At 36.1% G+C, this 26279-nt stretch overlaps 1 protein-coding gene across 1 annotated transcript in view; it reads right to left on the minus strand.

The window, feature by feature from the left end:
- Positions 1-26279, minus strand: part of ATRNL1 (attractin like 1) — a 713182-nt gene that overhangs the window by 629224 nt on the left and 57679 nt on the right. Inside the window, exon 8 of the mRNA XM_007469606.1 lies at positions 24236-24491. Coding sequence (XP_007469668.1) covers positions 24236-24491 — 256 coding nt within the window. The remainder of the gene's footprint in view (positions 1-24235; positions 24492-26279) is intronic.

Genomic DNA, 26279 nt, shown 5'->3' on the forward strand with positions numbered 1-26279 from the left:
GTTCAGCAAAGTTGTAGGGTGCCAAATGCTGAAATATACCATGCCCATGAGTTAGAAGACTCAATATTGTTAAAGGCTCAATTTTCCCCTTTATAGATGTAATGCAACCCCAATTAAAATCCCTACATGCTTTTTCTTAATAAACTGACAAACTGATTCTAAATTTTACATGGCAATGTAAAGGACCTAGAGAGTCCAAAACATTTGAAAACAAAACAAATGATGGAGGACTGACACTGCCTGATTTACAAAGCTACAGTAATCAACAGAGTGTGGTATTAAACATAATATACATCAACGGACCAAAGGTCGACTCATACATAAATGGTCAGTTGACTCTTCAACACATGTACCAAGGTAATTCAACGGGGAAAGGAAACTCTTTCAACCAAAGAACAACTGTATATTTATTTCTTAAAATAATCTCAGGCCTTAAGCACCCAGGCTTGTCACTTTCAAGTGAGAAGCTCCATCCATTTACTGCTACACCTTATAAATATTATCATTCATTATTTTTTAAAATTATAATTAATGAGTGAATTTACTGCAGGGGCTCAATTTTAAAAATGTACAAAATCACTGCCTTTCTTCTATACTTATCATAGCTATTGAAAACTAATTCTTTTTTTTTTTTTTTGCTTATTTGAATTTGCAGACTTTTATGTAATTGTTATTTATTACTAGAGTAATAAAAAAAAGAGGGATAATGAGAAAAATGAGAAAAAGTCACTGGTGTTAAGCAATTTGATTATGTTGTAAATCATGTCTTTTTCTACGTTTCTTATTACCATTTGCTATTTTTATCATGACACAGGAAAGGCGAGGAAACACTGCTTTATACTAATTTTTAGCACTGCTCTTTTTATCCTGATTCCAACCTTTGTATATGTGACCAATAAATTAAGCTGCACACGTTAAAAAAAAAAAAAGAAAAAAACTCAGACTTTACTTCACACCATATATGAAATTTAACTCAAATAGGTGATGGATCTGAGGTTGAGAGCCCAAACTAAATACCTAGAGAAAAACCTTTACGATCTTGAGCTTGACAATGATCTCTTAGGTAGAACACGTTGATAAATTGTATTTCATCAAAATTTTAAATCTCAGCCTTTTAAAAGACACTGTAAAAATGAAAAGGTATGCCACAACTGGGGGAAAATAGTTGCAAAACATATATCAGAGAAAGGGCTAATATCCAGAATATATAAAAAATTCTTATAGCTCCATAGTAAGAAGTCAAACAACCCAATTTTCAAAATGGACAAAAAGTATGAACATACATTGTACCAAAGAAGATAAATAAATGGCAAATACTGAAATAAAAAGATATTCAGTATCATTAGTCATCAGGGAAATGCAAATAAAAACCATAAGATATCACTACAATTCCAGAATAGCAAAAATTAAAAAGAAAGCAATACCAAGTGTTGGTGGGGATGTGAAGTAACTGGAACTCTCATACACTGCTGGTGGGTTGTAAATGGTAGTATCACTTTGGTAAACAGTATGGAAGTTTCTTATAAAGTTAAACACATAACTGCCAATAACCCAGCAATCCCATTCTGCAGCACTTACACAAGAGAATGGAAAACAATATGCCCAAACAAAGACTTGTATGCAAATACTCATAACAGCTTTCATTCAAAAGACCTAAAAACTGGACTGAAATGTCCACTAACTAGTGAACACATAAACAAATTATATCTTATTCATACAATGAAATACCATTCAAGATTAAAAAGAAGCAAACTACTGACACGAGCAAAAGTTTAGATGAATCTCAAAATTATTATGCTAATACAATGAGACCATATACCACATGATTTCATTTATATGAAATCTGAAATGAGGCAAAACTATATTGACAGAAAACGGATCAGTGGTTAACTGGAGCTAGAGGATCATGAGAAACTGATGGCACAGGGTCATGAGTAAACTTTCTGGAGTAATAGAAATGTTCTATATCTTAACTGAGGTAGCACTTACACAACTATATCGATTTGTTAAAGCTTATCAAGTTGCACTCTGATGTTTTTATACACACACACATATGTGCTGGTGACAAGTAAATCCGCCTTTCTCAGCCTCCCTCACTTAGTATTTGGCATCTCCATTCTTCTAGTTGCTGAACCAAAGAGCTATCCTTGACTCCTTTTCCTCACATTTTACATGATGTCTCAGTGATTCCTATTGTCACCACTTTCAAAACAAATCTAGAATCCAACAACTCCTCACCACCTTCCCTGCTAACACATTATTCCAAGACAATATTATTATTCATGTGAATGACTGATCACTGGAAGTGCGCAATACAGGAGAAAAGATTTTTATTAAGTTAATTGTTAATTTTATCAAGTTAATTGTTAAATAATTGTTAACTTATTAAGATTTTTATTAAGTTAATTGCTAAAGATTTTTATTAAGTTAATAGACTGGCAAGGATACCTTAGGATCACTATAAATAAAGCACCGGGCTTCCCTGGTGGCGCAGTGCTTGAGAGTCCGCCTGCCGATGCAGGAGACGCGGGTTCGTGCCCCGTTTCGGGAGGATCCCACATGCCGCGGAGCGGCTGGGCCCGTGAGCCATGGCCGCTGGGCCTGCGCGTCCGGAGCCTGTGCTCCACAAATGGGAGAGGCCACAACAGTGAGAGGCCCGCATAACGCAAGGAAAAAAAAATAATAAAAAAATAAAATAAAATAAAGCACCAACTGTTTTATTACTCCCCACTATGGTGCCAAGGGGAAATTTAAGCCAAGCAAGACCCAGCTTGCATGAGTGTTTCCCTTACTTTACCCACACTGTAAAATTACATAACCAAGCCAATCTCCTTTCCCTGCTCTCTCAAGCCATTTTCAGACCTGCTTGGGAGCCTGCCCTGCACACATAAGAAAGCCTCATTTTGTGAATAATAAGTCTTTCATACTCTCTTGGTATTCATGTCTCGTAATCTCTTGGCGCCATCGGCCTCAACATCCAAAGCAAATATTGGGGATTCCCTTCTGCGGGATGACCACAATATATCAGAATACAATAACAGTCTTTATGGGAAAAGCAGCAAAAAGATTACTAAAGGTAAAGATCACTACATATGAATTTTAAAAGATCAATATTCCAAGAGAGTAATAAAGCTTCAAAATATATAAAGCAAAAATTGAAAATATTATAAGGAAAAATTTACAAAATCAACATCATCATGGAAACCTTAATGTACCCTTTCCAGCAACTGACAGAACAGTCAAAATATCAGTAAAGATCTAAAAGATTTGAACAACACAAGTAATTAACTAAACTTAATAAACAAATGTATTAGGTCATTTTGGAAAAAAGGTCTGGTACTTTCTTAAAAAATTAAAGATATATCTTCCTCCTGACCCAACCAACAACCTTAGGTATTTAGACAAGAGAAATAAAAACATGTCTACTAGTTGATTTGTACAAGAATGGTCACTGAAATTTTATTCATAAGAGCCCAAAATTGGAAACAGCCCAGGTGTTCATCAATGAGAAAATGAACAAAGAAACTGCAATGTATTCATACACTGAAAAAGCACTCAACAAAAAGGAACAAATTACTAATAAACACAACATGTATAAATTTCAAAAGCATCATGGTGAGTGAAAGAAGCCTTATTTTAAAAAGGGTGCATGATGTGTGATTCCCTTTACATGAAATTCCAGAACAGGCAAAACTATTTGACGATGAAAAAAATCAGGAAGCAGGGCAGGTATCAAGTGGGAAGGATCAGGAGAGAACTTTCTCAAGTAATGGTCAGTGTCCTATATCTTGATATGAATTTGGGTTACAGATGTATGTTTTGTCAAGACTCATTGAATTGTACACAAAATTTGTGCATTTCACTGTATGTAACTTTTACATTAAAAACATGAGTACAGAACTCTAGTTAACAACAGGCATGCTGTTATGTTTAGAAGTGTACTAATGTTTGCAACAGTCTTTAAAATGCACCAAAAAAATAGATGGATAGAGAAATGGATACATACACTGGTAAGTGAAAAAGCAAAAGATTAATTGTAGAAGGTAAGTAGTATGTCTATGAGAATTCACTGCACAATCTTTCAACTTTTATGTATTTTTGAAATATTTCTTAATAATTTTGAGGGAGGAAGCCTATAGGATATGTTCTGTGACCATAATACAATAACCTAGATATTAATAATAAAAAATAAATAACTAGAAAACCCCACGTTTGAACATTTTAAACTGCACTTCTAAATAATCCATTAGTGAAAGAAGAAATTAATATGGAATCTTAAACACATTTTGAGCTAAATAACAATTAAAATACCACATACCAAATCATGTAGGATATAACTATAGCCATGTTTACATTGTTTATGTTACAGCTTTAAATGTATATATTTTAAAAAATTCAATGAAAAAACCTGAAAGATAATGAATTAAGCATCAATATAAAAAGGAAAAAAGCATAACAACTCAAACTATATTAAAATGAGGTCATAATAAAAATAAGAATTAATAAAATAGACAAATGAATATATTAAGAAAATCAGTAACCTCAAGAGTTGGTACTTTGAAAAGTATTAAGATTTACAATCTTGTGGAGAATCTGATCAAGACAAAGTTAGAAGGCCCAGGCGGCCAATATTAGGAAAATAAAAGGGGACATAGGGCTATAAAATATTTTAAACTTCACTAAAAGCATATTATGAAAAACTTTAGATCAATACATGGGAAAATTTAGATAAGATGAACAAATTCTGAAAATAAAATCAAGTTACCAGGGCTTCCCTGGTGGCGCAGTGGTTGAGGGTCCGCCTGCAGATGCAGGGGATGCGGGTTCGTGCCCCGGTCCGGGAAGATCCCACATGCCGCGGAGCGGCTGGGCCCGTGAGCCATGGCCGCTGAGCCTGCGCGTCCGGAGCCTGTGCTCCGCAACGGGAGAGGCCACAACGGTGAGAGAACCGGCGTACCGCAAAAAAAAAAAAAAAAAAAAAAAATCAAGCTACCAAATCTGACAAGAGAGAAAAAACTTGAGTAGTCTTAGAACTATCAGATAAACTGAATCTGTAATTTTAAAATCCTGCCACAAAGAGAATTCCAGATGACTTACACCAAGCATTTCTAGGAAAAGCAGTAACAACTGAAAGTCTTCCAGACAGTGGGAAGAATTATACTGGCTAGCAAAACAGAAACTGTTTCTCAAAAAGTTATCTGTAGAAGAGATTATGGCTCTACTCCAAAACCCCTAGAGGTTTGCACTGTGATTCTCCAAAAAAAAAAAAGTTAATAATTTTTAATATCAGCAAGTATCCAATTAGTGTTCAGATTTCTAATTAACTTATAAGCTTCTTCTATTTTTTGTTTTTTGGAAGTTTGTTGGAATCAGGATCTAAATGAGATCCACACATTGAAGTTGCCTGATGTGTCTACTGAATCTCTTTTAACCTATACATTCTCATCCTTATTTTTTTTATTGCCAGTAGTTTGCTCTTCAACATTTTTTGTCAGTTCCTAGGATGAAGGCATAGAAGTTGTACTTATTAAACAACCATTGACCTCATAAAAGGAGGAGTCAATTAAATCTTTAGATACCAGAATTATGAATCAAAAGTAATGATGAGCTGAAACTATTTTAACAATATATGTCAAGCCCTTCACTGAGATTACAACATTAAATTGACAAGTACAGGATAAAGTATACCTTACTCCCCAGCAGTTATATAAACAACAAAAACCAATGAACTAAGAAGTTTTGTTGCCTGTAGGCTAACTATAAGTCAAAATAATAATATTAGTATAAAATATAAATTTAGGTTGCAATAAAAATATTAATAAAAGATGCCCAGAATGAGGGAAAGCAATGGTTTCACGTTAGGTAACACATCCTGCTCTGTTAGGCTCTGATAAGTTTGAATAGACCATCACAGTAGTCTGTCCTGTGATAGGAGTGTGATAAAGATGACTAAGGGTCAACTAAGATAATGTGTATCTTATATTTACATAATCCTGATTTTGCCATTTACTAGCTGTGTGATCACTGGCCAGTTGTGTGAGACATCTGTGCCTCAGTTTCCTTATCGGTAAAAAGAGCACAAATTTGCATGTTCACGCTGAGGACTAAATGAGTTAATACTTGTGAAATGCTTACACCACCACCTAGCACATCGTAAGGCCTGTTATTATTATTAGAAAATATTCTTTAAATCATTAACATCTGTGTTAAGGTAAATCATTAACATCTTGTTAAAAAGATGTGAGTGGAAAGCTTGTTATGTGAAGACTGAAGGAACTAAGATGCTTATCTAAAGAATGGAAGATAAGCTGAAAATAAGATATCTCAAAATATTTTAGGGCCAATATGTGGAAGAGTGATTAAATTGCACATGTACAGTTCTATATAGTCATGAAAAACCAAGTACAAATTACAAGAAGTGCATATTTCTTCTAAACATAAGTAAAATTTTTAAATATGTAAAATAATCAGATGGCTACCTTTTAAGGGACTGACACTTCCATCAATGAAAGAATGTTGAGCACAGACAGAAAACCAGAATTTTCTGAATCCTGAATGCACATCTACTAAATTTTTTCAATATAACCAATGCATATTTTCAAATATATGTATAATATTTACATAGCTTATAAAGTTTTAAAAGCAAATGGTTTAATTCCACTTACCAAAACTAAAGTATTTTTATTGTGGTATTTTTGGAAACATTTAGTAAATATAAAAATGTATACCATATTAACAGTGGCCTCTGTCACACAAACCTAGTAATTTATTAAAATATTTTACTTATAACTTTGCAACTGTTTCACTTTACCTAATTAGTTCTGAAAGTTCTTCACAAATGAAACTACACAACAAATGCCAAACCTAATTTAAGCACAGTTAAAGTTTGTGTTCTGATTCCTATGACTGAATTATTTTTAAAGGGGAGATTTCATGTATTAAAAATTCCTAATTCCCACCATCTAACATTGTGTTCTGTAGATCTATTTTTCCAGATAACCAGTAAGTTGAAAGCAATGTCCAATTTACACTTGAAATTCACCACAGAATTTTGAAAAAACATGTGATGTTAAGAACTGAAGAGAAAGCCATATAGTATCACTACACTTAACAGAGAAAAATATTACTTTCCTAAAAATACAATATCTAATGGCTTTTAAATCAAAAGAAAAAAGTTAACATAAAAGGACATTAATAATGGATTCCCAACTATACCTCCCAAATCCTAAAGGCATGAAAAATAGTACAGTGAAACATTAATATTAAACTAACATTGAGATTCACATTGAGATTCTTAGAAAGTTTATGACATATTGCTAACCTAAAGTGAAAAAAATTTCCCTCAGGACTAACCCAGAAGAAAGAGCTTTATGGTCCAAGTTAGTAAAACCATGCACATCAACTCCCCTCTGAGATTTATAGATTCCCTAAAAATCCTATAATTGTAAGTACAGCAAAAAGGACAAATTGACATTTCCTTTACTGCCAGCTTAAGTTCACAAGAATTCTTATTGAAATATATAACCTATATAACCAAATATGAGAAAACATACATCTCTTTCCTCTAATCTATTTTAGCACTTTTAGGTATAATTTCAAAGATACAAACAGGTTGCAAGAATAGTCAAAGGATTCCCATATACCCATTACTCTGATTCACTAACTGTTAACATTTTGTCCCGTTTGTTTTAGCATTAGTTTATTTCCCTCTCTCCATCTCTTTTTCTTTCACACGTATACATGCACGTGTGAACACACCACACACACACACAATAGAAATGATCATTTCTATTACACCTAAATATTTTGGTGTATATCTTAAGAACAAGGACTTTGTTTTAGTTTAACATTTACACACTGTTTAATACACATATATATTTCATTTTGTGAATTGAATTGCGTCCAGTGTAGAATCCAGTCTTGTATCACTTACCACATTCAGCTGTCAGCTTTCTCTAGCCTTCTTTAATCTGGAACAATTTTTCAGCCTTTCTTCCTCTCTCAGGACATTGACATTCTTGAAGAATAAACCTCTCCCCCTTATTAAATGTTCCTCGTTTGAAGTTGATATGATATGCTTCATGATTAGATTCAAGTGTACATTCCCAGTTAGAATACCGTAAGCCAGAGGTCAGTAACCTATGCTCCTTGGGCCAAACCTAGTCAGCCACTCATTTTCGTAAACAAAGACGTACTGGCACACTGGCATGTTCATTCATTTACATATCATCCACGGCTTGCTTCCAAACTTCAATGGAAGAATTGAATAAATCAGAGACTGTATGATCTACAAAGCCTAAAATATTTACTGTGTAAGTCTTTACAGAAAAAGTTTACAGAACTCTGCTCTAAGTGATGTTTCCTTTAGCAGGTACCATATCTGGAAGCACACAATGTCCAGTTTCCCGTGGCTTGTAATGTTAATTTTGATCACCTGGACAAGGTTCTAACCGATTTTTACACTACATAGTTACTGTTTTTCCTCTGAACCCTATAAACAATCCATGGGAAAGACACTTAAATATCACGCACATCTCATCAAAAATTCATTCCCAACCCCACAGATTTAGCGTCCACTGTTGATTCTTTTCTAAATCAATTTTTACTATGATTGTTGCAAAATGATTATTTTTCAACTCCAGCAATGCCAGTTAGCATTCTGTGTAGGAAAGAGGCTTCTCCTCTATTTGTGCCTATCAGTCTGTGTAAGCTCATGGATTCCTATTTTTTCAGTGGTTTGTAGTTTATTACTTTCCTATTCTCACGCTCAAATTATCCCAGACTGTACAATGGAACCCCCTTCAAGCTGACCCTTATGCTCTTTTGACATAACCCAGAATTTTCCTGAGCACTTCCATATTTAACATAAAAGATGTACCAGGCTCATCTTTATTTTTCCCTGCCACAGCCCTAAAATCAGCCATTTCTCCAAGGAGCCCTGTTTCTTTTCATAGGAATTTTATTAAAAACTATATCTGGGAACATGTGGAATCAACAGGTTCACTACTACTGCAGTATCTTCGCTCCTAGACCTTTCTGAAGAATCAACAAGTATCTGTAACCATCTACCTTCTAATCATAAGCTCATGCTGATACCTCCAATTCCAATCCATCCAGGCAGGACTCTCCCTGGCCTTCTCCATTTCATATTTGTATCTCCTGTCTTCCACATTGGGAATTCTAGTTCCCAAAAGTATCAACACATTACTCATTCTTTCAGTCTAACCATACATCTAAAGTAATTTCAGAATTGTTTCACCAAAACCTTCAAAATACAAACCTAAAAGACTTGTGGGCAGTTCTTCCCCACAACCACACGTACACTAAAGGCAAACACCCTGTTAAAAACTCACTTGGATTAGTTCTTTTCTCCCCCTTTCAGCATGACTGTATTATTCATTTGAAACACAGTTGCGTTCATTAGTTTCAGTTTGCGTTACTCTAGAGCTTTCTTTTCTTCCTTTCCTTGTTGATTTAATTTTTATATACAGATAAATATATGTTTCTAAAGGCAATATGCTTCTGAAAGTCCAAACTATTTTTTAAAAAGACAAACTCAGGGAAACATATTTTCATTTTTCATTTCCTATCCTTTCCACACCATTCTCCACTGCCCCTTGTAAGTAATCAACATCACTGCTGTCTGGTTCACCCTTCTGATGTTTTTTGCTCATATAAGCAGGCATAAGTATATTTTCTAATTTCCCTTACTTCGCTAATGTACAAAAGGTAGTACATTATATATACTATATACTTGATCACAACATATCATGTAAATCACTCCACTTAATTTCACAGTTCATCATTATTTTCTACAAATGCATGACCACTAATGTGGGTGTAACAGAGTTTATCCACCGCTCTTACATTTAGCATTGAAGTGGTTTCCAAATAATGTTACAATAAATAACCTTGTGCATACAAAAAAAAAACGTACTTTTGTGCTTCTGGAGATGTATCTGCAGGATAAATTCCTTGGAATGGAACTGATATGTATTTCTGTTAGATACTTACACAGTTGTAAAACACAGCCCAAATTCTCTTAAACTCTTACCACTGATAAGTGGGATCTATGAACCCTCCCTTTGAATCAAAGGGTTTGTGACTGCTTCAATCAAGAGAGTACAGACGTGTGCTCTGTGACTTCTAAGGCTAGGTCGTAAAAGCTATGCAGCTTCTGCCTGCTTTTTGTGGAATGCTTGTTCTTCTGATGTTCCTTCTTAGGACACACTTCTAAAACTCAGCTGGCGTGCTGAGAAGTCCAAACTGCATGCAGACCGTGTAAGTTACCTAAAAACTGTCCCAGTTGACATTAGCCTTCAGCCATCACAATTGAGACACAATATATATGAGTGAAAAGCCTGCAGATGATTCCAGCCCCCGCCCCCATTCAAGTCATCCCAGCTGTACAGGTCTACCCAGATGAGGTCCCAGATAGCACAGAGCAGAGAGAAGCCACCCGTTCTATACTCTGCCCATCACAGACTTCCTTATCTAGTTGACTGTGTTTCTGGACTTTTATTCTATACTACTGTCCTTCTGTACATGCATGCCACATTATCACACTGTCACACTGTTCTAATTATGGAGACTCTGCAGTATGCTTTAATATCTAGTAGGACAAGTCCCCTCATAGCTCTTCCTTTGTAATCTTTTCCTAGCTATTCTTACATGTTTACATGTAATTTTCTATTTCTGTGCCAAATGTACGAGGTTTAAGTGGCAATGTTATACTTGCTTTCTAAAAGAAATTTGTTAGTTTTCCTTCCCTTTTTATTCTCTAAAACAGTTTAGGAGAATTGGGACTATCTTGTTACTAAGTTTGCTAAAATTATCCTGTAATATCACCTAAGCTTGGTGCTTTCCCTATTTTTTCTTATGGAAATTACTCTATATAAACTTTCTATCTCTACTGGGTTCAATTTTGGGAAACTGTCATTTTCTAAGAAATCATCTATTTCTTCAAAGTTTTCAAATTTATTTGTATAGATATACAAAGCAGTCTCGTATTTTTTAAAAAATTCCTATCAATATTATTTCCTCACTGTCATTTCTTACTTTGTATATTTGCGGTTTCTCCCTTGTTTCTTGATTAATTGAGCTAGTGGATTATCTATTTTGTTTTGTTTTGGTTTGGTTTTTTTTGCGGTATGCGGGCCTCTCACTGTTGTGGCCTCTCCTGTTGCGGAGCACAGGCTCCGGACGCGCAGGCTCAGCGGCCATGGCTCACGGGCCCAGCCGCTCCGCGGCATGTGGGATCTTCCCGGAGCAGGGCACGAACCCGTGCCCCCTGCATCGGCAGGTGGACTCTCAACCACTGTGCCACCAGGGAAGTCCCTATTTTATTATTTTTTTTAAAGTTGTAAGCTATAAATTGATCTATTGTTTTTTCTCTTCTTACACCATTAATTTCAGCTTTTATTTTTATTATTTCCTTTCTGGCACTTTTTTTGTTTAGTTTGTTGTTCTTTTTCTTGCTTTTTGAGTTGGGGATGTGGTTCATTTAGTTTCATCATATTAATATAGTTGTTTCATGCTAAAAATATTCCTCTGATAACTGCTTTAAAAGTATCTCATAGATTTGTATAGGTGTTTTTACTGTTATTATTTTCCGGCAGTTTTGTCATTTAAGCTAGTATTTGCTTCCCTTTTCACCCAACAGAAAGGCTTTATTTAATATCCAGGTATTTAATTTTAATATTTCTGCCTTCTGGAAACTACTGATGTTTTCTTTTTACCCTAACATATGATCAACTTACTTTTTGTGAGTTTGCTGTGTGCACTTGAGAAGATAATATTGTCTACAATCAAGCTGTATTGTTTGGTATATATATATTCTTTTGTCCTGTCAAGTACTGAGAGTAAAGCTTGACCTGTTTTCTACTGACAGTGATGCTATCTACTTCTCTTTGCATCAGCTATAATTTCAGTTTTATATAGGTGGTTGCTGGGTTACTTGGTGCATTGATATTCTTCTATTACATATAATATCTTTATGGTGAATTGTGGGGTTTTTTTATATTATAAGGTGTTCTTATCTCATATAATGCCTTGGTGGCCTGAATTCTACTTTCTCTGGTATAAGGATCACAACACCTGCTTTCTCATTGTATCCATTTTCCTAGTAAATCTTCCTTCATCTCTTCATTTTAGCCTTTCTGAATCAGCATGTTTCAGATGTGACTTCTATTTGCAACACAGAGTTGGATTTTGCTTTATGCACCAATTTGAAAATGTTTTCTTTAAACAGGCAACTTAATCTTTCATGTTTATTGACAATATATATGTTGGATCTCAACTCTGTCATATTATTTTATAATTACTGTATGAATTACGATGTTTTTCTGAGGTTTTTTTTTTTTCTATTTGATTTTTTCTTTTTGGTATTTAAGAAAGTTTATATTTTTGTTCTAGTGGTTTCCTTGATGTCTATACCTTTCATAGTGCCCTTAATTCTCTTCTTTCCTACTTAATTTTTAACATCTGTATGTCAGTTTTAATCCTAGGTATACCAAGAACAATAGTAATCAACATTCACTATCTTGGTTCAATTGTTCCTTTTATTTGTTTTATGTTATCAAGTCATGTTATAAATAATTTACAGAAGACTAAGACGATAGTGAAAAACTACGTTTTGCAAATTTCAGTAGGAATTTAAACATAGCAAACCTCTTTGTGTCAAATAAATATCGGGGCATAAATATACTAAAAGATAAAAATATATTGTTCACTCACTGATTCTTGAGCTTGACAAAATTATTTAGGATATCACCTTATGAAGAGTCATAATCTGAGATTTAATGTAAATGATCAATTCCACTATCATCATTATAGGAATAAATGAAAAAATTTTAATTCTCAATTGTGTTCAATAAAAGCTAAAAACAGGCTACTATGATGATGCCTCCAGTCTTCTCTCATGCCTTCTTTAAATTTGATAAAATAATTTGGGCACTGCAATAAGAAAACTGAAAGATGTCAATATAGACAATATATTTCACTGTGGCATCATCCTTCTAAACAGCTTATTTTCTTAGTAATTTAATATTTTAGCATAGTTGGGAACAAATGATGTGCAATGAATTCCCAGAATGATAAAATGACAAAATGTTTCGAAATATAGGAAAAATAAGAACACAAAGATCCCACCATGTATCTCAGATTTGTAAAAGGGTCCAACAGATCCATCTTGGTAATTACATATAGAATATTTTATTCCGTATTTTTTAAATAAGTAAATGTTCTCTTTGTTCTTTGGAAGACTTCTAAGAAAGAATGAAATTTATGAAACAACAGTCTTCGTAGATAGTTAGGCCTGCTCAAAAAAGAAACTAAAAAACTAAAACTGGGTCCAACAGACCCGTAGGTGTACCAAGAATTAAATGGCATCCTTTGATTCCTACCTATTATCTATCCAACAGTCCATGTGCTGCTTCTGCTTTCCTCTTTCTCTCTTCCTTCTCTTCCCATTTTTAGTTGCATTATTTCTACTTGGACAGAACATAAAACATTTGCATACCAGTTATCTACTGACATCCCTGCCACCCTTGTTTCAGTCTTAGCTCTGAAATTCAATACATGAAATGTTCTCGATCAGTCTTTTACCTGAAGTGTTCCCAGTCACCTCTTCATTAAATGGAGCTTATTCTCTAGGAGAGATGTTGGTAAATTGCAGCCCACAGGCCAAATCCGGCTCACCAAGTGTTTCTGTAAATCGAGTTTTATTGGAGCAACGTCCACTCATTCATTCATGGATTTTTTACAGCTGCTTGTGGACAGCTTCAATGACAGATCTGAGTGGTGACAACACACACTGTATGGCCTACAAAGCCTAAATTATATTTACTATCTAGATCTTTACAAAAAGTCTGCACGTTTCTACTGTAAAAGAAATAGGGCAATATGCACAGAATTATCTGAGTTTTGCCACATTCAAACTGTTTTTCTATAGCCTTGACACATGAAGGACTGTTTGCCAAGATATAAAAACCCTTAGCCTATATTTTCTTTCCGTGAGTTTCTCGAAAACTTTGCTCCATAGTTGCCATGAGTTGTAGGTTGCTTTTGAGAAATCTGATATAATCTCTTGCCCTTGTAAGATATTTCATCTTTCTGCCTGAAGAGCCTAGGAATTTTTTTTCTTTATCTTTTAAAATATAGTATTTTTATCAAGATGTCTCAAAATTGCTGCTGTGGGTGAATTTTAGCAGGTATCCAACTCAGAAGCTCATAAACGGGAGAATGGATAGGCAAATTATGATAGAGTCAGACAATGAAATACAGTAATGCAAAAAAGTTAACTGTAGGAATACATAACAACATGAATTAATCTTGGTTATATAGTGATGAAGGAAATAAATGAATGCCTCAGAAAACTGCATAAAATATTATTTCCTCTTCATAAAATTCAAAACCAAGTAAACAAAACAATATGCCATATAAGCATACATGTATAGGTGATAAAGCTATCTTTTTTAAAAAAAAATACATAATAAGAAATTCTGGATTTCAGACTAATGGAGAGGCAGAAAACTTTTTTTTAAATAAAATTTTTTATGAACATGAATTATTATAAAGAGAAAACTTCAAGGAACACAACAAATGGTTATCTTTTTAAGATAAATATTCTCTTATCAGATATACCTTTTGGGGGTGACTTTGCTAGTAAGACATGATTAGTTCTATGTTGATGACATAATAACCAAATAAAGCTGAGTTAGAGTAAACATAATTATTAAAAAGACTTAAGAATAATCAACAAATGGTTTTTCTTTAATAATTAGAAAGCAATACATAGACAAATAAGAGTGCTGCTTATTTTAAAAGTTAGAATAGCTAATGCTCTTGAAAAGTGTTAAGCAAATATATCAATCTTAAATAATATAAAATGCTACAGATGACCACATTAAAATTTAAAAATTCAAGAATAGTAGTAGTAGAAATGAACTAAAGGACCTAGCTCCATGCTACTCCAAAAATTTGTATTTCTTCTGACATTTTTCTCCATTAACAAACTGTGCGGGACTTCCCTGGCAGTCCAATGGTTAAGACTCCATGCTTCCACTGTAGGGGGCATGGGTTCGTTCCCTGGTCAGGGAACTAAGATCCCACATGCCACACGGGGAGGCCAAAAATAAATTAATTAATTAAATAAAGGTTAGACCTTATTTATTAAAAAAAAAAAAACAAGTGTGAAGTCCTCTCACAAAACACTTCTTTCTCCCAACCTCCAGGATCCTAATACCTAAGTACGCATGAAGGACCACTTAGGTTAAAAGTTATATTTGAATCTCCGAGAACTAATAGTAGGTGCAATCAGACATGCTCAAAATAAGTAACTGTAAAGAGTCTAATAAAAAGACTGTTTATAAAAGTATGGCTAGGATAATATCCTGGGACTATGAGAGCAGAAAGCCTTTACTATCCTGCGGCACGAAATAAGCAAGAGGAGGGACTGTTTTCTAGAACTCTAGAGAGTAGGTGTATGGGGAAGAACACCAGAAAGTTAAGCCTTCAGTAGGACAACCCAATTAACCCAAGAAGTTCCAGCAGGGAGAGAGCTGGAGGAATAAAATACCTTAACCTCACTCATCTCCCACCTTCTGATCTACTGATGGTGCCTCCTACCAGCTGACCCCAACTGAAAGCTGGAGGGCATGGGAGCAGAATGGAATAGTGAAGGGTAGATCTGGAGAGACAAATGAAGAATATCAAACACAGTACCATATGAATCACATCACCACTAGAAAAAGAATAATATGCACAGTAAACAATTTAAGTAATTTGGCTAATATACTTTTAAAACATTCAGGAAATATGCAGATTCACTTTTAAAGTATACTGCTAAAAACCCTATTCATTCACCCACAAATATTTATCAAGCACTTAATACATGGCACTTTACTAGAAGTAGACATACAAAGAGGTATACAGCAGGATTCCTCTCTAAACTTAACTTCTTGGGGAAAAAATGCAAAAACAATACCTATAAAAAGCAGTATATGTGTCATATTCATTTATAAACAAAGAGATGCAGGAATTTAGAGGATAATTAAACCACTTCCAGAAAATGAAAACGGCAGAAAGTATAGCTGTGGAACATCGAGAGTCTTTCACCATTACACAATTATAAAGGCCACCTCCACTTTGCTACTTAAACAAGTTTATAGAGCCTTTACTGCAAGCTTATCTCCTCATTATACATTCCCCTGATCATTTTCCTGATCATTTCCAATAATTTTTTCCATGAAGCTTACAGGTTACTGTCATTCCCAACCACTTAATAACCATACACTTTTAGAAGTTGTACACTAGGGTGCCTGATAAAAAATTTCTCTGCCAGATCTATTTACATGTGCTCCACAGAAGCTATTTTCTCTAGTATTCTGTTGTTATACATCTATACACATTTTCATATAAATCAAGCCACACTCAAGGAAACAAATCTTCAACTAAAGAATGGACTGACTTTGGAGAGACAGCCCACAGGACTCAAATACTATGTGTTGATTTAATGCCTGGGTAATTAAGTTCCATCACCACTGTGGTAAATGCTTTATTAACAGACCCTTTAATGGCTGCCTTCTCACGCCTGCATTACTTCTCATCTCCCCTAAGACTGTTACCTGCATTTTCCAAGTGAGATTCACTTGAATCCTTGTTTTATGGTCTGCTTCTGTGAAAACCCACGTTTAAAAACATCCTATACTTCCTGCCACTAACTTCTTTGCTCCCCTTCACAAACAAATTTCCTTGAAAGAACTGACTTTGCCCATTGTGCCAGATTCCACTCCTCTAACTCCCTCTTAAATCCAGTCAGGCTTTTAACCCCAACACTACACAAAAACTGTTCTTGTTGGGACTTCCCTGGTGGCGCAGTGGTTAAGAATCCGCCTGCCAATGCAGTGGACACAGGTTCGATCCCTGGTCTGGGAAGAGCCCACATGCCACAGAGCAACTAAGCCCGTGTGCCACAACTACTGAAGCCCGCACACCTAGAGCCCGTGCTCCCCAACAAGAGAAGCCACCGCAATGAGAAGCCAACGCACCGCAAAGAAGAGTAGCCCCCACTCGCCGCAACTAGAGAAAGCCCTCGTGCGGTAATGAAGACCCAATGCAGCCAAAGATAAGTAAAATAAAATAAATTTATTAAAAAAAAACAAAAATTGTCCTTGTCAAGATCACCAAAGATCTGCACAGTACTAAACTTAATGGTCAATCGTTAGTAATTATTTTACTCAACCCATCAGCAGAGCAGCACTTGGCACCATTGATTACTCTTCTGTATAATAATCTTTCATCACTTAGCTTCTAGTTCACTGTACTCTTCCTTGCTTATTTCCTTCTTCCCCCCTACCTCTTATCATTGGGCTCAATCCTTTTCTCCTTTCTATCTACACCCATTTCATTAGTGATCTGATCCAATCTCATGGCTTCAAATGCCATCCATATCCCAAGAAGTCCCAAATTTACATCTCCAGCTCAGATCTCTCTCTAGAGCTCCAGATCCATACAGCCAACTGCCTACTTGACATTTTCACTTTAATGTCTAATGGATATCTCACGTATAACATGTCCAAACTGAACTCCTGACCTTCGAATCACCTTCATCTCAAACCTGCTTCAGAGTCTCCTACACCGTCAGTTGATGGCAACTTCACCATTCCAGCGGCTCATGCCAAAAACCCTGGAATCATCCTTGACTCCTCATTTTTTCTCAGACACTACCTCCAAACCCTCAGCAAATACAATTTGTTCTACTTTAAAAACATACAAAACAGGGTTTCCCTGGTGGCACAGTGGTTGAGAGTCCGCCTGCCGATGCAGGGGACACGGGTTCATGCCCCCGGTCTGGGAAGATCCCACATGCCGCGGAGCGGCTGGGCCCGTGAGCCATGGCCGCTGAGCCTGCGCATCCGGAGCCTGTGCTCCGCAACGGGAGAGGCCACAACAGCGAGAGGCCTGCGTACTGCAAAAAAAAAAAAAAAAAATACAAAACAAACTGACTGATAATCATCATCTCCAATACCACCACCCTGGTCTAAGCCACCATCATTGCCCAGATTACTGTAACAACTTCCTAACTGGCCTCCTTGCTTCTGTTCGTTCCTCCCTAAAGTTTATTTTCAACACAGCAACCAAAACGATTCTTTTAAAGATTATGTCATTGCTCTACTCAAAATCCTGCAGTGTCTCTCCATTTCACCCAAAGTAAATTACACTCGGCAGAAATCTGATGATCTTGCTGTTTGTTACTTCTCTAACTTCATCTGTTACTTCATTTGTTAATGCTTCTTCTCTCTCTATGGAGAGAGAATAAACATTAACAAAACATTTCCAGACTCCTTACTGTTCCTTGAACATGCCTGCATATTCTTGCCTTTACGCTATAGCTGTTCCTACTTTCTGAGAACTCTTCTCCCAGATATCCACATGGCAAACTCCTTTACCTCATTCAACTCTGATCAAAATTCATCGTCTCACTGAGGCTTACTCTGGCCTCGCTATTTTGTGACTACCTCCCACCCTCACAGTATTCTTAATCCCCTTCCCTTGCTCTATTTTCCTAAAAATTACTATCTTCTAACACATCACATATAAGCATACCTATTCTGTTTATTATTTATTGTCTGTATCACCCTGCTAGAAATAAGTTCTGCAAAGATAAGGAAAAATACCTGATGCATCATTGGCTGAGAAGCGTTACTGCATATCTGTGGAACCAAAACTGTGCTCCTATAAGCTACAAAGTCAACGCAATATTTGGAGGTAGTCCTTGGCTCAACAGATACTCTAAAATTCATAAAATGCAATGACAGAGCCTAAGACTCTTAACTACAGTTTCAAGAGCTAAAAAATATTCTGCAGTATTTTAGATTGTTTTTCAAATGTTAATGTACAGTGTTCAAATTAAATGATTAAAGTTAACCAGATGGTTCCTTTGTTTTAAACTATATTATTATCAAAATATCAGGGAAGCGTCACAGTATCAAGCACAGAGCCAGAAATACTTCAGAATTATCGGCAACATTATTAGAAGTTGAGTAAGTGGTCACTTGGAGTATGTTAATTGGAAGTTTCTGTCTCTTTTTAAAATTTCTACATAATGGTGAGATCAATATCCTTAGGGTATACTTCAGAGTAAATTTTTTTTTTTTTTTTCGGTACGCAGGCCTCTCACTGTTGTGGCCTCTCCCGTTGCGGAGCACAGGCTCAGCAGCCATGGCTCACGGGCCCAGCCGCTCCGCGGCATGTGGGATCTTCCCAGACTGGGGCATGAATCCGTGTCCCCTGCATCGGCAGGCAGACTCTCAACCACTGCGCCACCAGGGAAGCCCCCAGAGTAAATTTTTATCTAGTAAAATACTGTTTTCATGAATTACTATGCTATAACTTCAGCTTTCTTTTCAGTTACCCTCACTGCAATGCTGGTTAAAGTGATAGCCTCTTATTTAATTTAAAAAAAACAAAAAAACTTTTTTCTTAGTTTCCTAGAAGCTTTAAACATGTAACGTTAATCAAAGTAAATCCAGTCTACATTTGGGTAGTTGATGGCCATTAAAATCAGTCAAGAAAAAGAGCCTAAACTCACATCACAGTGTAGTAATTCCCACTAAGAACAGAGGGAAAAAAATTTTAACTCTCTCCACAGAGATAAGCATTCACTTATAACTAAGATGACAAATTATCCCATTACTGATATTCAGAGCAGCCTTACTTAACATAGTATCGTTCCCTAAAGTAGCACTTGTCTATGGTATACACAACTTATCTGATACCATCTTTATATATACCTATTGTTTTGTATTCTTTCATAAGTACTTTCCAAAGTGGAAGTACTTACAGATTATTTTTTTGACATCACATACTTTAACAATAAGAGACAAATTCAAAATGCTTTAGGAGTCAAGTAATATGTTAATTTTATATTATTAAGATATCATTTTAGAAAAATTGATGAGTTTTACTTTGTACTTAAATAATTTATAGCATTTTAAAACTACTCATAATTCACCTACTATTCTTATAAAACTCATAAATCATGTATTCTTCCCATTTCCACCTTATATTACATTCATAAAGGTACCTAACAAATAATACAATTAGTAGGACAAAAATCAAACCAAAAATACCCTGTTGATAAATTTATTTAGAAATAGTATTTTGGTTATAGAATAAGGCAAAAAAAAAAAAAAAAAAAAAAAACCTCTGTAGAAATACTTTAAAATTTACCAAAACTACACTTGACATTTTGTAATCAAATTATTCCAGGGCTTCCCTGGTGGCGCAGTGGTTGAGAGTCTGCCTGCCGATGCAGGGGACACGGGTTCGTGCCCCGGTCCGCGAAGATCCCACATGCTGCGGAGCGGCTGGGCCCGTGAGCCATGGCCGCTGAGCCTGCACGTCCGGAGCCTGTGCTCCGCAACGGGAGAGGCCACAGCAGTGAGAGGCCCGCGTACCGAAAAAAAAAAATTATTCCAAATAAAACTGAAAACCTACCAACCAATGAATTTACTGGTTAACAATCCATACCAACATTTACCATTCAGAGAAGATTAGAATAAATTTGTTGTGCTTTCCTAACCCTCCGTGGAAAGTATAACCACCACGTCTCAGGACTGAATGAGACTATCCTTCAATAAAGGGAAATATGAAAAAAGTAAAATATATTCTGTGAACTGTAAACTATATCCAGTAGGGAGATGGGGTAGGGAAGGCATGTACCAATCAGGTGGCCTATAGATTTGTTTCAACGGCCAATACTGTCGGTAAACCCATGCAGGTATGGCATCAAAGAACTTCTATATAAAGCCGGGATCCCTAAAGGGTTATACCATCAATGAAAAAGTGAGATTTTTAAAAATCTGTTCTGCAGAGGCAGACAGAAAACATCTATTTCAGCTCTGGCTCTACATAGAGGAAAAAAGTAGTCTGGGCATACACTAAACATAATGTCACTTTAGGGCATAAATTCATCTTACATACGAACTCAAAAAAGAAAAAACCACATGCCAAAAGTTTAACTTAATTTGGACCTACATTGCTAGGCCCCCAGAAGTCCACGCTCTCTCTCTAGAGCAGGGGTAGGCAAACTAAGACCCAGGGCTAAATCTAGAACAAGGCCATGCCCATCTGTTTATGTTTATGGCTCCTTTCATGTTACAACTGCAGAGTTGATTAGCTTTGACAAAGGCCATATGGTCCACAAAGCCTAAAATAGTTACTATCTGTCCCTTTATAGAAAAGATTGTGACCTCTAGCATAAAATACTTATAATAATGTCAAATGTGTTCAAAGTAAAACAATATGAATTAAATTAGTAGAAGCAGTCGCCTGTAAATTGGAGGTTGATCAAAGAGTAAAAGTCCTGGTTAACTGTCGACTTAAAGTATTCATTTTAAAACTTAAAAAGTCATCACCTATGGTTCAAGTACAAGCATGGTAATATTTTAATCCTGAATCTTCCCGTTTTCCTCAGGGAAGACATATAAAATAAGGAAAACATGGGGAGGAAAAGTGAAAGAAATAGAAAATTAAATTTCCAGAGAAATTAGGAATGAAAAAAACTCACCAACTCCAAATCAGGTGCAAACGTGCAAAAAGCCAGTGAAACTAAGAGAATCAAATAGAGAAAGCTGCAAGAATACAGAAAGGAAGACAAAAAACAAGGAACATGGAAGAAGCCTAATGGTAGATCTCAAATATTACCTCTCTTGTTCCCACAAAAAAATGGGCCTCACTCTCCCTAATCACGAGAAGAGCTATAATTAAAAACAAAAAAAGACAACAAAGTAATTTTAAAAAAACATAAAACGTACATAAAATGTACAAAAACCAGAGGGATAACAAAGCAAAATCCAACTGTCTCTTGTAAACAAGAGATACATTTAAAACAAAGTGATTCTGAATGGTTAACAATAAAGGAATGGGCAAAGGTACACAGGGAAAAGACTGACTTCCCCACCAAAAAAAAACCAAGAGCCATAATATTAATAATAACAATGTTGAAATCAGATCAAAAAACACTGAACAAAAAGCACTTTATAATATTAAAAGATACAGTTTGCAATAAAGATATGTTATGAATATCCATAATAGCAACTTCCATAAAGCATAAATTCCAGAATACACAAGAAGAAATAGGCAAAAATAAACTAATATTTTTAGACTTTTATTAACTTTCAGAGCATGATAGATCAAGTTAAAAATAAGTAAGGAAGAAAAGACCTAAACAGAATAATCAATAAAGTAGATTTTATATATATGTATCAAATGCTATACTTTGATATTATAGGATTTACCTCCTTTTCAAGTGTCTATAGAACATTTATGAAAGTTGGGCCCCAAAGAAAATCTCAATAAATTACAGAAAGCAGAAATAGTACCTACAACACTCCCTGAACACTATAATAAAACCAAAAATTAAAAACAAAATCAAAAAACAAAACAACCTTTTTACATAGAAAATTTGTCAGTCTTAATTAAACGACTCTTGGGCCCATCTGAAAAATGAGAATGACTCACCCACATTTGCTTCACTGCTACTATGAGTTTGTTATGACAATAATGTATGTAAACAGGCTTATTTAATGCAGCATTTATTAACCATTACATTCTAAAATGTTCCTATCACCAGAATTCTTTTTAGATTTCTTCTATTTTCTCAGTAAAATAAGAAGAGAGTAATGAGGAAGAGTGAAGTGTTGGAAGTCTGAAGAGAGAAAGGAAAACATATGAAACAGTCATCTTGGAAAACTGTAAGACAGATTGGTGATTATGAACTTAAAACTCGGTAAATGAGAAGTACAGACAAGAGAGGGTAAGAGAGAGTGAAGCACTGACCGGAGGCTCAACGGACTAAAGGCTCTGGTAAGGCTGAAGAATTCCCAGAGTCTGGACACTCTTCAGGAGTAAGCTGGAAGGATCAGCAGCACTTGAAGAGTAAGATACTTGAAATGGAAATTATGGGATTCGTAGCAGGTACACAAGGTCAAGAGTACCGCAATGCAAGAGAAAGACCCAAACAGGATGGAAAACAAGATCTTTGTAAGAGAGATCAAAAAATTGAGAGGACAGGTATTTAAATGGATCCTAAAATATCCATAAAAATATCTGGCTAATATATGTAGGACAGAGACAGTGAGCCAGAAGCTATATTCTTCCAGGAACTAAGCACAGTGATCAAAGGAGCAACAGAGGAGTGTAAGATGGAGTAGTAGTAGGTGGTAGAGTCTGATGATGTAAGATTCAAAGTTGAGTGATTTAAAGGAGGACGGAGTAAAAGGAGAGTGGAAATGACAGTAAGAAGTAAGGAGGATACATATCCCAATTCCAGCCCAGCTGTACTGGGGATATGAAAAAGAAAAGATCACTTAAAAGGACTGAAGGGGAAACAGTGGAGAATTTAGAAGGGAGTCTTCCTCTGACACACAAGCACTCTCTTGTTGCCAATGGTGATCTGCAAATGAGTTCTCTCATGAAGACTACACAAGGACTCTAAATAGTTGAATATAGTTGTCTGTACACAAAAGGGCCAAAAACCTGAGTTCATAATCCTGGCCAGAACCAGAAATGGAGTATGTTCCTGAATCTAAATAGCAAACATAGCATATATACATTTGTAGGCAAATTAAAAAAAAAAAAAAAAAAAACTTACAACTGTTTGAAAATGTCATAAAGAATTCAAAGAAATAAAGTACCAGAAAAATAAATTAGAGTATTTAAGAGTCATATGTAGATTGCCCCAGTCACCTTCACACACCAGATATAATCTTTTAGAGAAGCCAAAAGACTGTCTTTGGGAAGCTTACTTTAGAAGAGTAATACATACATAGAGATATTGCAATAAGATTAGAAACAGAACCTTGAAAAATGAAAAATCCTGAAATCATGGAATGCATAGTTAAGAAACTGGGGTAGTTTTAGCTTTCGGTTCATAAGTAAAATCCAAAGAAATAGCACCATCTATTGGAATTTCAGATATTTAAAATACATATTCTCAATTCTTAGAAAATGTGTCTAGTATGTAACATTTCTGCACATTTGGCTAAGAAGATAACTTACATATTAAAGGACAATATCTAACATAAAAAGTTTATATTAAAAAGTATTAATTCTTGGTTTATAATTCTAATTTCAAATAACTAACCATTTTGACTAAATTCATATGAAGATTTTATTATAGATAAAATATTCTCAACCAAGAGTACATAGTTACACGTTCAAAGTAACTCACAGATATGGTATTCCTGTATGCTGCTTGTATAACCATATATTGCAGAATATCCAAATATTATGATCATGACAACATCTCTACTATCCAACTCCATAATATGTGCTGAATGTCCCTCCACAGCATACTGCTGACCATGTCCAAGCACAGTAGGAGTTTTTGTACTCCATGACTGACTATGTATGTTAAAAACCCATAATTCATCTGTGACATTGCCATCACTTGTTTCAATTCTGCCTCCATACATAAAGATGTTTTCCTGTAAATTAAAAAAACGTATGTTAATAAAAAAATATTTGTATCTTAGCAAGATATATTAGTTAAAAATAAAGACTAAATTTAAACATTAAATTTTAGTAACTGCTCACAACATGCATAAGACATAGTTCTTATTTGTAAAAAGTCAAATGGGAACACATGAGTAGTGATAATTAATTCTTTTAATTACAAGAAAGGGGAAAATCCACACTTACAAAAAGTTACTTTAAGGTATTTCATTTAAAAGTTATGTAGTCAATTAACCATGTTTTTAATTATCCTAGTTGTTGAGTCCCTAGTTGTTAAATTTGAATTTTACCATCTATTTGCACTGCTTTGTGGTAGTCTCAGTCATTCACTGTTTTCATCATCGTTCACCAGAAAGGTAGATCACATTTGCGTATATTATGTGGAGTACACTTTTATTACCACTTCTCATGGCTACGAGCAAATACCTTATAGCACTTATAAATTATACAATTTCAATATGATTGAAATGAATGATATAGAAATCATTACTATTTCAACAACCTAGAAAGAGAAAAGAATTTCTTCAACCTAATAAAGAGCATCTAAGAAAAAAACAGAAAGCTGATATTACATACACTTAATGGTAAAAGACTGGATGTTTCACCAAGATTAGTAATAAGATAAAGGTGCCTGCTTTTGCCACTTACATTCAACATTGTACTCAAGAGTTTAGCCAGAGCAAATATGCAAAAACTGAATAAAGGTATAAAGATTAGAAAAGTAAAATATTTTCTATTTGTAGATGATATGAACTTGTATACAGAGAATACTAAGAAATAAAAAAACAATTAGAGGGGGCAGAGACAAGATGGAGGACTAGGAGAATGCAGAATTCATGTCTCTGCACAACTAGGGCACCTACCAGGCACCGGTGGGGGACCACGGACACCTAAGGGGATGGGAGGAATTCCCAGTGACCGGGTAGGACGTGGGGCATTGGGAGAGTGAAGAGGGAGAAGTGGAGGCAGGACGGGACTGGCGCCCCTCAAGGGCAGCTGGGGGAGGGGAAGGGAACTCAGGGCGGAAGGGGGAAATTGGGGAACCACTGGATGGGCAGAGGATCAAAAGGGAGCATGGCCAGGTTTCCCCTGCCCACTTGGACCCCCAGGAACCTGCTGAGATCCCAGGCCTGATCCTCTGCCCACCTAGGCCCCCTCCAGCCATGCAGGTCCTGAGGGAGTGGGAGGGAGGGAAGGGGGAGCAAAAGTAAAGGCTGGACCTCCGGGACCGGCACACCTGAGGGGCGGCTGGGGGAGGGGAGGAGTTCCTACACCCAGTGGGTCCCACCCACGGTCAGTGATCCAATGGGTCAGGGGAGACCCTGTGGGAGACGGTGCAGGAGGGACGTGAAGGAACGGAAGGGAGGTGACTGGGCCAGTGCTTTCCCTGTCCACTTAGGCACTGGAAAGACTGTTGGGCTCCCGGGCCTAATCCTCTGCCCTCGAAGCCTCCCTCCTGCCGTGCAGAGCCCAAACCCTGCCCTGCACTCCCACCCAGGGCCCCACCTCTACACATGGAGACCCCCCTCCAACAGGCTGGGCCTAAACCCCACCAACACACCCTCACCCAGGGCCTTACCTCCAAACTACAGAACTCCACACTCCAGAGGTCCTCCTTTCCACTTGCTGCCTCTCCCCTCCTGCCAGGTCCTAAGCAGAGGCCCCGCCCCACGCTTTAACATCATCACCCCACACACGCCTGGCTCCCAGGGCCTTTTCTGGCTGCATGGGTCCTGAGCCTAGGCCCCGCCCCATGGTCA

This window comes from Lipotes vexillifer, unplaced genomic scaffold, assembly GCF_000442215.2.
Source record: "Lipotes vexillifer unplaced genomic scaffold, Lipotes_vexillifer_v1.1 scaffold240, whole genome shotgun sequence".
Classification (NCBI taxonomy): domain Eukaryota; kingdom Metazoa; phylum Chordata; class Mammalia; order Artiodactyla; family Lipotidae; genus Lipotes; species Lipotes vexillifer.